At 34.7% G+C, this 16,332-nt stretch overlaps 1 protein-coding gene across 1 annotated transcript; it reads left to right on the top strand.

Annotated features, from left to right (window-relative positions):
• Positions 1-4,561: 4,561 nt before the first annotated feature.
• Positions 4,562-15,534, top strand: LOC127863580 (dipeptidase 1-like). Its single transcript, XM_052403143.1, has 12 exons — positions 4,562-4,675; positions 4,961-5,064; positions 5,945-6,041; positions 7,031-7,178; positions 7,712-7,844; positions 8,822-8,972; positions 9,572-9,644; positions 10,611-10,787; positions 11,207-11,303; positions 11,698-11,773; positions 14,026-14,161; positions 15,352-15,534. Exons 2-12 carry the CDS (start codon positions 4,962-4,964, stop codon positions 15,442-15,444), a joined length of 1,284 nt encoding a protein of 427 aa, XP_052259103.1. The 5' UTR covers positions 4,562-4,675; position 4,961; the 3' UTR covers positions 15,445-15,534.
• Positions 15,535-16,332: the final 798 nt, after the last annotated feature.

Genomic DNA, 16,332 nt, shown 5'->3' with positions numbered 1-16,332 from the left:
GGTATTTCTGGAAAACGTTCTTTGGTTCTCAACAGATAGCGGCGATCTTTTGTATTTACGGGTGCTAGCAACGCATTAGTAGAAGGTTAGTAGTTTAGCTTGTTTATATTCACAGTTCTCAATGCATAGACAGTTGGATATGAGTTCATCAATTACTACAAGCGTACTATAGGCAACCTCGAAAATGCTTTATAATCTCTAAAACCGAAAACAACTAAATATATTATATTAAATATATTTATAACAATAAATGTCTTTTAAAAATGTAGTCGGCGTATACGCTGACTTTGAAATAAAGTTAGCAATTTACTTTTCTAAATAATTAAATACAATTAAACAAAAGTTAAACTATTGTGTTGTGTTTTTCACTTGTAAGCTACATATTCACCGCATGAAATGTGTGTAAGCATTGTCAAACCACACATTAGTGTGAGTAAATAAAAAATATACTACGGGAGAGCACTTCATATGTGTCCTCATATGCCTTGTTATGAGTATCTTTCTTCACTATCGAAATATATCGTTTGTTTATATTTGATTTAAACGCAGTTTTCTTTCGACACATTTAAATCACACGTCAATAGCGTCGTCATGCGAAAATGGGTCTTATGCGTTTCGGCAAGCGTTTGTTAAACCCAACATGTGCTTTTGCGCAGTCAGGCCATAGGCGATGCTGTTCGCTTTAAAATCACTCAATATGTTATGTTTCTCCTTACCAGAAGGAGGGATAGCTGAGTGGGCTATTTATATGATGGGCGCATATGGAATAAGACCCATTTTCGCATGACGAGGGTCATTACAAATCTCATTGCGAATTGAAAATGCCACATTTAAGAACAATGCTTTTTGATACAAAATTGAATTCAAAATAGCAAACTTGTTAATAATGGCAGCCTATCCACACATTAAGGAATGATTTCCAGACGTGCTGACCAAGTACGGCAAACATTGTGGTATGATAATTAAACGATTTTCTCTTATCGTGACACTATACTATTTCGCTAATGATTGTTTTCTCATCTTGGAGGCGAAAGTGAAATTCTGCGAGATGGATTGTAACGCGTAATTGTAACAGGGCCACAATTTGTGTCGTTTGAGCATACAGAGAGTAGTCCGAAATTCCTTACACTGAACTGTGCTACATCCTTTGAATTGAGTACATACGCAGTGATGTAGCAAAAATTCAGAGGTTGTATCTCGAATCAGCTTATTAAATATTCGAAAATATTCATGCGTGTCTATTGGCGTTATGTAAAAGTCACTAAGATGAAAACTGAAACAGCTACGCCTAAAAGCGCATTAGTGCTCTATACCTGTATGTTTATGTTAGCGTTGTTGACACCTTGTGAACTGCTCGGGAAACAAGTAAAGCATACACAGCAATGTTTATATACTTTTATTCCTCCATATACAAGATACGAAGATTATTGTATATTTTGAATTTGTATATGGTGTCAAAAATAAAAAGTTTTGTACACGGATCTTTCATTATGAATTTATATTCTTGGTGAGATAGTCATTTGATATTAGAAAAAATATTCCTTTAAAATGATGGTGACTGCAAATTTTCTTTATATTAAGTTCTCATTACCATTTTCATCATTCTTTCTATGCTTTCAGAACTTCCAAAAAGCATGTTGTTTTTATTTTGTCTTAGTTATTTCTATGAAATAATAAGGATGATAAAAAGTGCACACAAAACTCGACCCGTGCGCTATGACACACACTTTATAAAGTTGAATGGCGTGTGTTCATTTCAAACTTGCGATTGATTTTGAAAAATGAATTGCGTGTTAAATTATGCAATTTGCGAACATCTTCAGTGCCTTCAGCGCTTTGATAATTTTAGAGATGGCTTGTCCGACCTCTGTTTGCACTTGTGTTTTTATTTTATTATCAATGCTCGTTTCTAGTTGTTATTTATGACAAATAATTCTGCCACTTTTGATGTCAGTCTGTGACGAAGTGATGGTCCCTAAACATTTGACAATATATTCAAGTAAGAAGAACAATAACTACGAGAGATAGCATGTGGCTCATGATAATTTGAGTCCTGTTCTGAGAAAACTGGGCATAACGCATGTTCGTATAGTGTCGTCCCAGATTGGCCTGTGCAGTCCGCACAAGCTAATCAGGGACGACACTTTCCGCTTTTATGACATTTTTTGTTTAAATGAAGTCTTTTCTTGGCAAAATCCAATTTAAGCGGAAAGTGTCGTCCCTGATTAGCTTGTGCGGACTGCACAGGTTAATCTAGGCGACACTTTACGCACGTGCATTATGCCCAGTTTTCTCAGAACTCGACTCATTTAAACTTGCTTCCGATTTATTTTACCGTAAACGATGTTTAAATGACACTTCATGTGTTATTCGTTGAACTGTTTCAGATTCATGTTATACCGGTACCTACCAATGAGTAAAACGTGTTCGAAACATTATACTTCAGTATATGTTCTAATCAAGCATGTTCCGCTCAGATTGATTTTAAGCATGCCCTACATTTAAGACGAGATTTATCTCTATAGCGTAGGCGACCTTTAGTTAAAAAGTGTGGTGGCATTATTAATATGTGTAAAATTGGACTTGATGAAAAGTAGCTTGAAAAAATAAAAATTGTTATTTTTACTTTCTGCAAAAATGCACAATAAGTACATGGATTCTGACTGAGGAAAACATCTTACCGTAATTGTATGTTTCGACTGAATTATGAAGCTAAAACATATACATGGAAGATCACTTTATTTAAAAAATACATAAACGTGACATAAACCAATGAATTGGATACAATTTCTGAACGCTATTAAGTCATACACATTGTGTCTAGCATTTAGACGTCTTTGAAAAGATATGACGAATTGTGAATATGATTGATGATCGTTGATGAAACGGGTCGCAGGGTAAACACTTAAACAGAATACGATTTTTGTTATAGTTTGATATGCAATGGTTATTCCGATAATATTTATCATAAATATATAAATATTATATGTGTGACAGGGTGACTGTAAATTTGTCAACTTGAGGAAATACTGTCGACCGAGGCGAAGCCGAGTATTTTTCCGAAAGTTGACAAATTTACTGTCACCCTGTCAGATATGTAATATTTATTTCATTATACCGAAAAAAAACTAGAACAATTTATATGAATCAGGAACAATTTTAATATTCAGTAATTGTATTGAATTTCAGCAAGGGTAATATTACAACGGCAATGCAAAACTGCGTACTGCGCATGCGCGAATGGGGCAGTATACTTTTTTTTACCATTCCGCACGTGATTGCTAAGGTAGCGGGCGACAGTATTTTTGGACAGTTAATTTTTTCCCGCTGGGTCTGTCAGTATTTCTATATCACGATGGCCTATGGGAGTTTAGCATTGTGAATAAAAGTGAGGTATACTAATATAAAATATGCGCCTAATGAGAGTATACCGGTTCGATATAAGGAGATGATTCATTAACTTAAATATTATGTGATATCATCCATGCTTATGTCATAATATGACACTGTATATCGTTTTTTAATCATTAACAACACATTTAGATAAGGTAATATCATAACTATACGTAATAACTTCATAATATAAAAAGTTTTAATCATACAAGTAAAAATAATCCACAGCACGATTTAAACAAATTTCAGTTAGGAGTTCTCCCTTTTTTCTCTTTTTTGTTCTGGAAGACAGTCAGTATTATAAAGAAAAAGACATTATACTTAAGAAGTTAAATACCCAAGATGTTTCGTGTAACCAATAAAATACAAATTTAAGCTTCTGAACATAATATATTATCTATGATAACGTTAAATTTGAACAGCCCATAGTTCTCTGTGCTGATTTACGAAGGAGATGTATGTAAATAATATTTACTACCAGCACATATTATTCAAAACATACCCGCTGATAAAAAGCTACTAAATGGAGACCAACCCATTACTGTATTGCATTTCCGCAGATTGGTTTGACCTTGACCTATGATACACACTTATTCTGAGGTGTCCGCCTAGCGATCGGGAGTTCGTGGGTTCGCTCCCTACTCGGGGAACGTTCTCATTATCTCCTCCATAGACACCAAATACTGGTTTTTCCCAGGAAATGGACTCGACAGTGTCCTTATCTGCCTATAATAAGGCCTTCCTGTAATAGTCAGTAATTGACTGTAGGAAGTACGAAGTAGAAGTATATGACTTTATACGTCCCAAGTGTGGTACTATTATTCGAAACTGGTTTGACTTTGAAATATATATATATATAAGTGAAACGAGGCGACCACGTCACGCAAGTGAGGGGGGGGGGAGAGTTTATTAAAAATAAATTAGACTAGTCTTAAAAATAAACTAGACTAGTCTTTAAAAAGAAACTAGACTAATCGTAAAATGGAACTAGGCTAGTCTGGAAAATAATCTTGAAGAGTCTAGAAAATACATGTTGTACGTTCCTAATGATTGAAACGTAAATAAGCGTTCAGGACCAATTGACCGTGTTAGGGAGTACTTATCATAATACAAATTTATACTGCCAAACGGGAAGCTTATTTTGGTACCACAATCTTCCCCAAACCATCTCGATTCCTATCTTCAAGGTCACAGAAAGAGATAACCTTTTCCTTGTGTCACTTGGACGACGTCTGGAGATACTCGTTAGACCTAGGTGCACACTTTAGTGGAACTAAGAAAGGTAAGCTTTTGTTACTTGCAAATTATTTCAATTTGTTTAGACGCCACACATCAAAATAACAGTATTTAGCATGGTATTTAATCATATCCTAGTGATTGATAGCAGGGGTGCAATTGTGAAATTCGGCTGAAGATGTTACATCAATATCAGGCTATGTACCAAAAATATTCTACAAACATTTATTTTAACCGTCAATCAAGCTAATAGGTTTTAATCTTTGATGTACGGTTTTGTTTTAGATGATAATTGTTGATAAAATGACGTACATTTTATTTAAAATAACAGTATGATGAAGTCATTGGTGTTGCTGCTTATGCTGACGTCAAATGCTTCTGGTCACGTGATCAGCAATCGATACCTGCTGGATAACAATGACCGCGCAGGGAATGGTAATACATGCATATTCTACAACGCGAAAATAGTGTTTTAATTTGAACAGTGATTTAGGTTTCAGCATATAACGTCTAAACCCTGATCAGTGTTTTCATTGCTCTTTCGTATCCCACCTTCCACATTGTATGCATTTGTTTGATCTTTCAGCAACTCAACTAGCACTATTTGTTCAGTGTTTTCTTTGATCTTTCACAAACCAACTAAGCACACGTTGTTCCGTGTTGTCGATGATCTTTCACAAACCAACTAAGCACGTGCTGTTCGTTGTTGTCGATGCTATTTCAGATCCACACCGGGAAAACCGTGTTTAGTTGTTCGTAACTCTTTCAGTAACCCACATAGCATACTGTGCTTAGTATCTTCGTTGCTCTTTCAGTAACGAACCAACACTGTTTTAGTGTTGGTATTGCTGTGTTCAGTGTTTTGTTGTTCTTAGCAATCAAACCAGTACACTATTTTGAGTTTTTCTTTGCTCTTTCAACAACCCTACAAATCACTACGGGCTCAGTAATGTATTTGCTACTTCCGCAACCAATCTAACATACTGTGCTCAGTGTTTTCATTTCCCTTTAAACAACCCACCAATTACACTGGGCTCAGTGTTGTATTTGCTACTTCCGCAATGCACCTAATATACTGTGCTGAGTGTTTACATTTCCCTTTCAACAAACCACCAATCACGCTGGGTTCAGTGTTGTATTTGCTACTTCCGCAACCCACCTAATATACTGTGCTCAGTGTTTTCATTTCCCTGTCAGCTGCATACTAAACACACTGTGGTCAGGTTTTTCGTTTCTTATTCAGCAATCCACCGGTGTTTCGTATTATTATTGATATTTCAGTACACAGTGTTCAGTAATGCTGATGCTATTTTAGCGACACACCTAGCACACTGCGTTCCGCGTAGGGATTCCACCAATCCGGATCTCGACCGGGCAAAATGCGTGCTTCAATCATACCCTCTTATTGACGGGTAAGGCATGTTTGGAGTGATCGACCTCCTTATTTTAAACCATTTATGCCTAGTGGACTCTCCCATCCTTCTAAATTGGACCAATTTATTTCCAAAATTAGGGATGTCTAGTATATGTATTTCTATATTTAGAATATTTCTTACAGAAATTCCTTTAAGCAAACAGCGCAGACCCAGATGAGACGCCGCATGATGCGGCGTCTCATCTGGGTCTACGCTGTTTGCCAAGTCCTTTTTCTAGACGCTAGGCATAAATGGGTTAAAGTTATGTGGTAATTTATTTATGTCGTCATCGTGATTTTTAAATTCACCAAATTATTGTTTTATTTCAATCAATATGTAACACTTGTATAAATTATCAATTATGTGCAAAATAGTTTTTTCTTGTTGCGATTGAACAAACAAAAAATGCGGTGAAAATACATATATGTGTTATCGTTTTAGACGAAATGCCAGCTTATCGTTATTGAAAAGTCTTTCTTACATTTTCACATATTTTAATAACGATAAGCTGGAATTTTGTCTTAACCCTTTGCCACATAGATACATATTTTGACACATCTGTAGTCCCATAGAAAGTTGAATTTTGTTAAAGACCTTTCTTACTAGATTCAAGTTTTAAAGTCTTCATTTCCAACATAACTGATGAGCAGCAAACAACATAAAACCTGAACAGACTGCGAGTGGTTCGCAGGCTATTCTGGTTTTATGCAGGTTGCAAAAACCATTTTCACTTTGTTTCTTATGAGGGAAAGGGTTAAGCGATCACTTGAACTAATAGTTGTTTTCGTCAAACGACTTTCCGCGGCTTAACCGAAAATAAAAACAAACAAACAAACGAGTACCATGTAGCTGTAGTAGGCGATGTCATGCGCATTAGAATTTTGAAGAATGACCACCCTATTTGGCCTTTACATTTTATTGTCAATTAAAACAAATTATAGTCGAAGTATTACTATATTCTGTACTTTTAATTTTTCGTATCACAGCCACAACGATCTCGCCGAGCAATACGCATATTTCGCCAACGACTCTGTGTATAGTGTAGAGTTAGACTCGAACCTGGATATGGTCTGGGGCAAGGTTCTCTCTCAAGTTGACATACCCAAGCTGCGTAAAGGAATGCTTGGAGGACAGGTAAGTCTAGATCTAAAAGTGAGATGGCTCTGGGTTTACTAAGCATACAGGTTGGCACAAAATACATATTGTTTGAGTCAGTGTGTTTACTTAGTTTAAATATGATCTGGGCCGATCATGGTTCTGCGTCCGTACTACTTTTTGCTTGTGATAAAAATTCGATATTCCAGAGAATGTCGACAAAGAAGGAAAATGACTTAAAAAAACTAAATAGGGAAAACTGAACATGACGATAATTGATAAAAAAATCAACAACACACAAGCAATCGAGTATTGATCTTGAGTCAACATAAGTATTGATTGTGCTTGTTAAAATTGCAAAAAGAAGTTGTCATGGTAGAATGTTAGACTTCTCTGATTATTACGTGATTATGGCATATGATGTATCAGACTTCACTAGCCAATACAATGCAATTATATGATGTATAACGATTTAGTGGACTTTCATAGAATATAGTGCTTGAAAGTGTTTTAATCAAACCAAACTAATTATACATGTACTTGATGTAAATGGAAAATATTATGCATTTTAGTTTTGGTCTTGCTGGGTCACATGCCAAGCTCAGTATCACGACGTAGTGCGCCAAACACTGGAACAACTTGACGTCATCAAAAAGTTCATAACGCGCTACCCAGAAACATTCCAGTTCGTCGATAAAGCCGATGGTTCGCATAATATCTCTTTCAAACACAATCAATGCATAACATATAATTGATTGGTTGTCAAGGTCAGCGCATATTTAAATACGACATCTGGAACTCGTTTAGCGATTTGTTCGTATTGGTTATATCTCACGTTTTCTCCGGTCCGTTATTTTTTCTGGATTGCAGTGGTCTTTTCGAGGGATTTTAAGGCACGTTACGAAGAACATATAGCTTTGGAACTTGAATGGAACAATCAAATATCAAAATCAGTATTGTCATTCAAATGATAAAATAACGTAACAGTATTTTTGAATTTTTGAAAGCCGAAGAAAGAGCCTGTTTTCAGAACTTATAAAATTAAGTCAGCCTTTCAATGTGAACACACTAATGACCATGCACCAATAAGATAGAAAACTGTCTACAGGTTCATCTCAAATATAAAGCATGAACACTTCCATTACTTAACAAGCACGTTTAATATAATTAAAACGTTTTACTAGTTCGCTATTTCTTTCCAGCGCATTTGTGAGTTCACAGGACAATGTATAAGCAAAAGGGATGACAAACGTCCCCATATTAATATTGTTCTAACACTGTCACAATTCTAGGCATGATCGTATGGATGTTTTGTGTGATATATTCTCAATGTAAACGAAATTCTATAAAGAAAGCACACAAATTCAATGAAATATGAAAACAAGGTTAACACGTTTTTAAATATTCCAAAATCATCACTGTAAGCATTTATTGGTAATTGTGAATCATGAGTTTCTCTGTGAACTTACGTATCCGCAGGAAATAAGTACATGTTTATTGTTCTTTGTGCTCTTTTCCCCTTTACTCCTTCAATTTAAATGATAGCATGTGAATCATTGTATTAGTGTCGTTGTATGGTGGGAATATTTAAGAAACAATTAGTTAATCATGGAACAATATTTTAGATAATTGCTGTTTATTTACACGAAGTAGAATTTGCATGTTTTAAACATTGACTTTAGATGTGATGAAGGCCTTTCAAGCGGGCAAGATAGCGAGTATGATAGGCCTTGAAGGCGGTCACTCCATCGACAGCAGTTTGGGAGCACTGCGCATGTACTATGAGTTGGGTGTGCGCTACATGACCGTAACCCACAGCTGCAACACTCCATGGTAGTTCAAACTAATTATTCTCCTTTTCAATTTAAAAGTCAATAGGATAAAGTCGATGTCAGCGATGCTTTAATATTATGGATGAGTCGTTTCAGATATATTAAATGATAAATTAAAAGCGTTTTAGCGTGCTATTTATCACAGCAATATATTTGACAGATTTCATACTTGACAAACTACCAGTTAAACAATTATGGTAAAGAATGAATTGTTTAAGAAAACAATATTATCTGTTACATGACATGTTTAAACAAAGACTTTCTGATAAAAATCTTTTCAATTTAATTAACAACAATATTTCACACACAGCTAATAAAACATAGCATATGTTGAATATATCAATATATGAGTCGCGTTCTGAGAAAACTGGGCATAATGGGCAGTCCGCACAGGCTAATCAGGGACAACACTTTCCGCCTAAACAAGATTTTCGGTAAGAAGGGACTTCCTTCAAACGAAAAATACCATAACAGCGGAAAGTGTCGTCCCTGATTAGCCTGTGCGGACTGCACAGGCTAATCTGGGACGACACTTTACGCACATGCATAATGCCCAGTTTTCTCAAAACGCGACTCATATAATGTTTCTTGAGTTTCAAGGGCAGACAACTGGCACGTAGATGAGCCAACATACAACGGAACGGTCCTGAACGGGTTAACAGATTTTGGAAAAGTAACGTTGTAGTTGTATTCCCCGTTTACAATCTTTGACCAGAAAATCAGACCCAAGTGTTACTCATGACTTTAAGAAAAAGTCTACGTTTTGATTTAATTTAAGGCATTGTTTAAAACATATTTTTATTCGAATGTTTATAAATTGTTTAATACGTTTTATTTTGATAATGCAAGTATACAGTATCCTCTTGGGAATACTGTATAGCCCAAATGTTAAATAATTAAATCTTAAATCTTAATAATAAACGTAAACGTCATGCAAACAGAACGTACGTGATTTTCAAAGTTGCATCTAATACTACTACGAAACTTGATATTGAGGCTTTAAACAAGCACACACTTTGTTGTTGTAAAGTATGTAAAGTCATTATAAGGCGTTCAGTCACATGCGTTTCTAGGCACTCAGTGAAACTATGAACCAACTAACGCTAGCTTTAAGCGGTTAATACAAAACTATGAACCAACTAACGCTAGCTTTAAGCGGTTAATACAAAACTATTAACCAACTAACGCTAGCTTTAAGCGGTTAATACAAAACTATGAACCAACTAACGCTAGCTTTAAGCGGTTAATACAAAACTATGAACCAACTAACGCTAGCTTTAAGCGGTTAATACAAAACTATGAACCAACTAACGTTAGCTTTAAGCGGTTAATACAAAACTATGAACCAACCAACGCTAGCTTTAAGCGGTTAATACAAAACTATGAACCAACTAACGCTAGCTTTAAGCGGTTAATACAAAAGCATTATTTTCGTCCAGTACCGTTAGCGACATTTCAGCTATGTTAAATGTTCATTTTTTTATATTGTGTCCTTTTTCTATCGATATATAATGAACTGTACAATGAAATCTCTTGTCAGATTTTATAAGAATTATTTATACGTAGCCACGATACTACTATGCTCATTTGATCGCAATCTGCTAAAAACAATTACTAATGCTAACTGATTTCGATTCAGAAAGTGATCCTGGAGATGAACCGACTAGGAATGATAGTAGATCTCGCGCACGTGGCCAAGAAGACCATGTTAGACGTACTCAGTCTGACACGTGCGCCTGTTTTGTTCACGCACTCGTCCGCATTCAGACTGTGTAACCACTACAGAAACGTTCAAGATGATGTACTACTCAAGACGGTAAGGTGAACGTTATTGCAAAGAAAGAGGTTGTTCTGTATAAGGTTCGCTTAATTCAATTCTAGAGCGATCGTCATTGTTTATTGCCTCCGTGTATTAAGTGGGATTACCAGCAACTGTAAAGCGTAAATACATATTGAGGTTGGAGCCGAAGATGCGCGACCAAATACTTTGTGAAAATTTCTATTATTTGCAATCAAAAATGTATTTCCAAATAGTAAGAAACTGAATTATTTAATAAGCATGGCACCTATCGAGTTATAAGCGTGTCACTAATACACCCTCTTAACATTTTAAATGCATTTCTTGCATCTGTTTGTTTGTTGTTCAGCAATTGTCCACTTGTCATTTACATGATCTGTCGTTTCAACTAAAGATTACTTTTGTGTTTGTTTACGTGGTCAAATTTTGTCCTGCAGAGAGAAAATGGTGGCGTTGTTATGGTGAATTTCTACACACCGTTTGTTGTGTGTTCACCGAACAACAAACCCACGACCGAACTAACAGATGTCGCAGGTATGCATCACGGCGAAGCCGAATCTCAGTTTGCGTTATTATTAAAAGCATTAATTTTACCGGGGCTTAATTGTACAGTTATCGTTTGAACATGGCTACCACGCACCACATACAAATAAGGATCCATAAAGTTTTTTACCCTCAACCCTTTGAGGGCGTGTGATTGGCATAAACTCGGTTATTAATCATATATACATATATTTAAAGCCAGTGTGAAGGGTCCTCACACGTTTTTTGTTTGTTTTTGCTGTATTTGTTTAACAACTTGCCTTTAATGCTTAGCCGTTAACCATTTGGGACCATTATTTTATATTGAACTATAAACAACAAAAACAAGAAATAATAAAGCCTTTTCTCAACGAATACATTTGTAGTAAATGCTTTTTGATTTTAGATCATATTGAGTACATTAAAAACTTGATTGGAGTAGACCACGTGGGCGTGGGAGGTGATTATGACGGAGCAGACTCGTAAGTCATCTCTTTTTATTTGTATCAATATGTCTTTCCATATAGTGTCTTGGAGAGAAAACAAACCCAACAACAACACAAAAACAACAAACAATTGTTTGAAATCTTTTTTTGTTCTTAACATTGATCTCAAGTGGATTTAATGTAGGTCACAAACACAGGTAAACACTTGATTATTTTGACTGTATGACAAGGCCATTCTGATATTTTTATGCATATTTTAATACAGGTAAGGTACATTCAATTGTATCTTAACAGTATTACCAAGTGTGCACATGTTATTTTTGGTACAATTTACACTTGTTAAACAATATTACGCTTTACTTTATTAAATAGACGTTATTTTGGACCAAGAAAAAAACGATTAATTGAATTTGGAGAATTGATAACAATTCCCCGACCATTGGCACGAATATAAATGTGTCCAAGCATACATGAACAATGATAAACTCTTTAGAACCGACTTAAAAACATATTTTCAGTTGGATTCATTATTCCTTTGAAACATGAAAGTTAACCAAACGTCAAGCACAAGGTGTTATTCCACTTTGCCAAACAAATAAAGATGTTGTATTTATAGATTATACGCAGCCAGTCTTTTTGTTTTATTTTGACTATAAAATGTCCAGCTAACCTGTAGCTAATAGAATACAACCTTTAAATTAAAAAACTTATACACACGGATCAAACGCATAAAAAAGAGATAAATGGGAGAAACTTTATTATTGCGAATGAAGTAATTGATAAAGTAAACGATTGCATTAAAACAAGATTGATCAGTTGCCATGATTTTCAAAAAGCGTTTGATAGCTTAGACCATAACTTTATGAAAAAATGTTTCGAATGGATTAAGCCAATTTCTAATACAGTGGGTGATTTATTTTAAAGTTAGACAAAATCTTGTGTACTTAATAATGGGTATTTCTCTGAATTTCTCGCCATTAAACACGGATTAAGGTAAGGTTATCCCTTTATATGTTTATCAAATGCATTGAATGTCTGGCTAATTATATAAGATATAGGTGATTCCCGCTGCAGTAAAAATCATTTGAATATTAAAATATCAGCATTGAGATGTGTTTCACTGTATGATCTTTATAATTAAATAACAATAAATGTTCTGTTGTGAAGTTAGGTGTACTTATAAGCAGGAATGTAACATTGTTTCAACATAAAAAGTTTGATTGGGACTTTGAAAGCGCGAAAGTTTTTGGATAACAATGTACAACAACACATATGTAAAGGCTGAACACAATATATGTTATAAAATTGTGGAATTTCAACGCTGTTTACTTAAACGGAAAGCATTGAATATTTTCCTTATATGAAAATTCGAAATTAAAAGGTCTTCATTTCAAACCTTTTATACCCATTTGCCATTTTAGAAAGAGCAGATGAAAGTGAAATAGAAACATTAAAATCAAAGTTTCAAATTTGTTTGGAAGGAGAAACCCGACAGGATTTAACGTGATCAAATTATACAAGAAAATAAAATTTGCGGTTTAAAATGATTTATATAGAAAGCTTTGTAAATTGTCCCAAAGCTTATTGGATTAAACGTATATGCATCCATCTGAATAAATATAACCAGCGTATACGGTACTTTTCTGGAAAACTTTGGAAATTCTTTATTTATTTAAAAAATCACATTCACCTGGCGATATAGACACACTTAATATTCTATCAGTGTTCTCAAAGTACATTTTAAAGGCCTGAAATAAGGTCAACGCTTAGAAAACATGCAACAAAGAAACGTGGATTTCATCACTTGATTCTGATCATGTAAGCTCCTGTAGCGTCTCAGTGGGTCATTCAATAATGTCATGGATTGTTCAATTTATTGATGGCAACATTTTCTTTTTTTAAGAAATAATTATCGAAGCAGCATACCCAATACAAATCATTTTGTTACATATCAGTGAAATAGGTTAAATTTTAAAACTTTGGAACAGCTATTTAACATAGATCATTATTATTGTAGAGTGAACATTACGTAGTATGCGTCAATTAAAAAGTCCAACCGTATATAAGTATGTAAATTGCTTCTGTATATGTTTCGACACATTATTGTGGCGTTGTTTTTCTAGTGTTTCGTTAATTGCCATTACTAAATACGTGACATTATGTTGTTGTTTTTTCTTCAATTAATTAATTAATAAAAAATAAATATATACATACATTTATAATAAATAAACAAAAACACATTTTCAAAGAATAAGTAATACTTATAATTTAAATATGTATATAAATAGGTTCCCAATTGGTTTGGAGAATGTCTCTTTCTATCCTGAGCTCTTTGCCGAGCTGGTGAAACGAGGCTGGAGTGACCTTGACCTGCAAAAGTTGGCGGGAAGAAATGTCCTTCGCGTGTTCCTTGAAGTGGAGAAGGTATATGTTTATATTAAATGATTGCTATTGATATATAAGATGGCACTTAAAAACAAGAGGCCCATGAGGGCCTGAATCGCTCTACTGGCTGGAATCAATAAAGCTCAAGCCCTTGATAGTATGAACAATCTGAGTAAGATTTAAATAAACAGACCCAAAATGGGAAATTTATCGCATAAACAAGAAAAAACGTAAAATTTAAACTTTAAATGGCTCCTTTTTAGCAATAAGTTGGACAAATTTTCTTTACTCTCAATGGGGTTCTGGCCCTTGATGATATAAAACATCCGTTGAAGCTTCAAAAGGATAGAACTTTATATGTAAACAAACAAGAAATGTTTTTGTCGGAAACACTTTGTCCCCTTCTGCGCCGCTTTGATTTTTTTACCTTTGACCTTGAAGGATGACCTTAACCTTGACCTTTCACCACTCAAAATGTGCAGCTCCATGAGATACACATGCTTGCCAAATATGAAGTTGCTCTCTTCATTATTGCAAAAGTTATGGCAAAATGTTATAGATTTTCATTTTTTTCTCAAATTCAAGGGGAGATAATTCTGGACTTATAACTCCGATATTGCTCATTTTCAATAGGGTTTGACTCATCATTCAGATAAAGACACTGTGCAAGTTGGGAAATGCTTGGATGGAAACTGTTGACTTTATTCCGTAAACGAGCCTTATTTCACAATTTTCTCAAATTCAAGGGGAGATAATTCTGGACTTTTTACTCTGATGTAACCCATTTTCAATAGGGGTTGAGTCCTCATTAATATAAAGACACTAAACAATTTTGAAAAGAATCGGATGAAAACTGTGGACTTTTTCGCGTAAACAAGAAAAAGTCTAACGCACGCACGGACACCACGCCATGACATAAACTCTTCAGGTCTTCAGCCAGTAGAGCTAAAAAGCATCCACCAAAATTAACACTTATTCAGGAAGTGAAGCTCCGAGTTCGATGTATTGAAACCACGCATATGGATATTATGTTGATACACAAATGTGTTGCTTCAGTCATTACACTTATGAAATACGTATATATTTTTTAATTTATATTAGAAGCATCGTTTAGGTACTACATTATTTAGCAAGCAATATAATGTACGCAATGACACAATTCAAGAACTTTTTATTTACTCTTAGTCGATTTATTTTGAAATATGAGTATGATACTTATTTTGATACAGGTTCGTGACAGCATGAAGTCAATGAACCCACTTGAGGACCACCTTGAACCGTCAGAGCAGGTCGACCGGAAGTGCCGAACTACTTGGTACTAAGCGAGATATTATTGCTCGATTTGCAATTGTATTTATTCCTTTACAAGACTTTCAGTGAATTATCAATAGAAATAAAATTGATACAAGAAATTAAGGGTTTATATTAACATATGGTCTTTATAGTCTCTCATAACGATGCTTGCTTGTTAAAGTTATTTACACTTTGAATGCAATTCAACATCACACTTGGTAATTATCTCTTCGAACCTATGACGCATACCAATACACTCTAGGACAATGAACAGATAAAGAATCGTTCGACTAGATCAAATAGGTTTAACATGGAGTTTAAGAACCACCAGATAATACATTGAACATCATGAAATGACTCAGTTGTTAAGGAATTGCTGTAGACAAACCTAAGACCTTACGGTCTGCTCGTCACAATATGAACTAATACTTGGTCAGCTCATGTCAGACGCTGTATTTGGTAAACAATTGAGTAGACATTATGCGTTACCATTCAAGAATATGGTTAATGTTAATTGAATGCATAACTCCAATGTGAGCCAAATGGGTATATAGTTAACAGTAAGTCAATGAAACAACAAGCTGCGGTAATCACCTTAGTCTTTGACAAAATATGTCAGCATGATATCAAATAAGGTGTAGAGTATAGTTCTATTTGTGTATGTATTTATAGAGATCATTTTTCATGCAAAATGGAATTCAAATTATTTGGTTAAGACAACCAGACAGAAATGAAGCAAGTTTTCCATTTTACAAATTACTGACATGAACTATAGTATTTTCATTTATTAAAACAACTGAGTGTCAAGTATCATCATTCAGAGTACAACCTAAATGCATATATAGATTATATCATGATCACAGCTATGGGCGCACTGCAGAACATTTTGCAAACATTGCCTCAATGTAGGGCATGAT

Source organism: Dreissena polymorpha, unplaced genomic scaffold (assembly GCF_020536995.1).
Source record: "Dreissena polymorpha isolate Duluth1 unplaced genomic scaffold, UMN_Dpol_1.0 chrUn017, whole genome shotgun sequence".
NCBI classification, from domain to species: domain Eukaryota; kingdom Metazoa; phylum Mollusca; class Bivalvia; order Myida; family Dreissenidae; genus Dreissena; species Dreissena polymorpha.
This window is presented reverse-complemented; position numbering and strand designations above follow the sequence as displayed.

Excerpts from the sequence above, each read along its gene's own strand:
- LOC127863580 (XM_052403143.1), top strand. The coding sequence starts at position 4,962 with ATGATGAAGTCATTGGTGTTGCTGCTTATGCTGACGTCAAATGCTTCT. Across the intron at positions 10,788-11,206 it reads ATGATGTACTACTCAAGACG|AGAGAAAATGGTGGCGTTGT; the intron begins GTAAGGTGAACG and ends TTTGTCCTGCAG. Across the intron at positions 11,774-14,025 it reads GATTATGACGGAGCAGACTC|GTTCCCAATTGGTTTGGAGA; the intron begins GTAAGTCATCTC and ends GTATATAAATAG.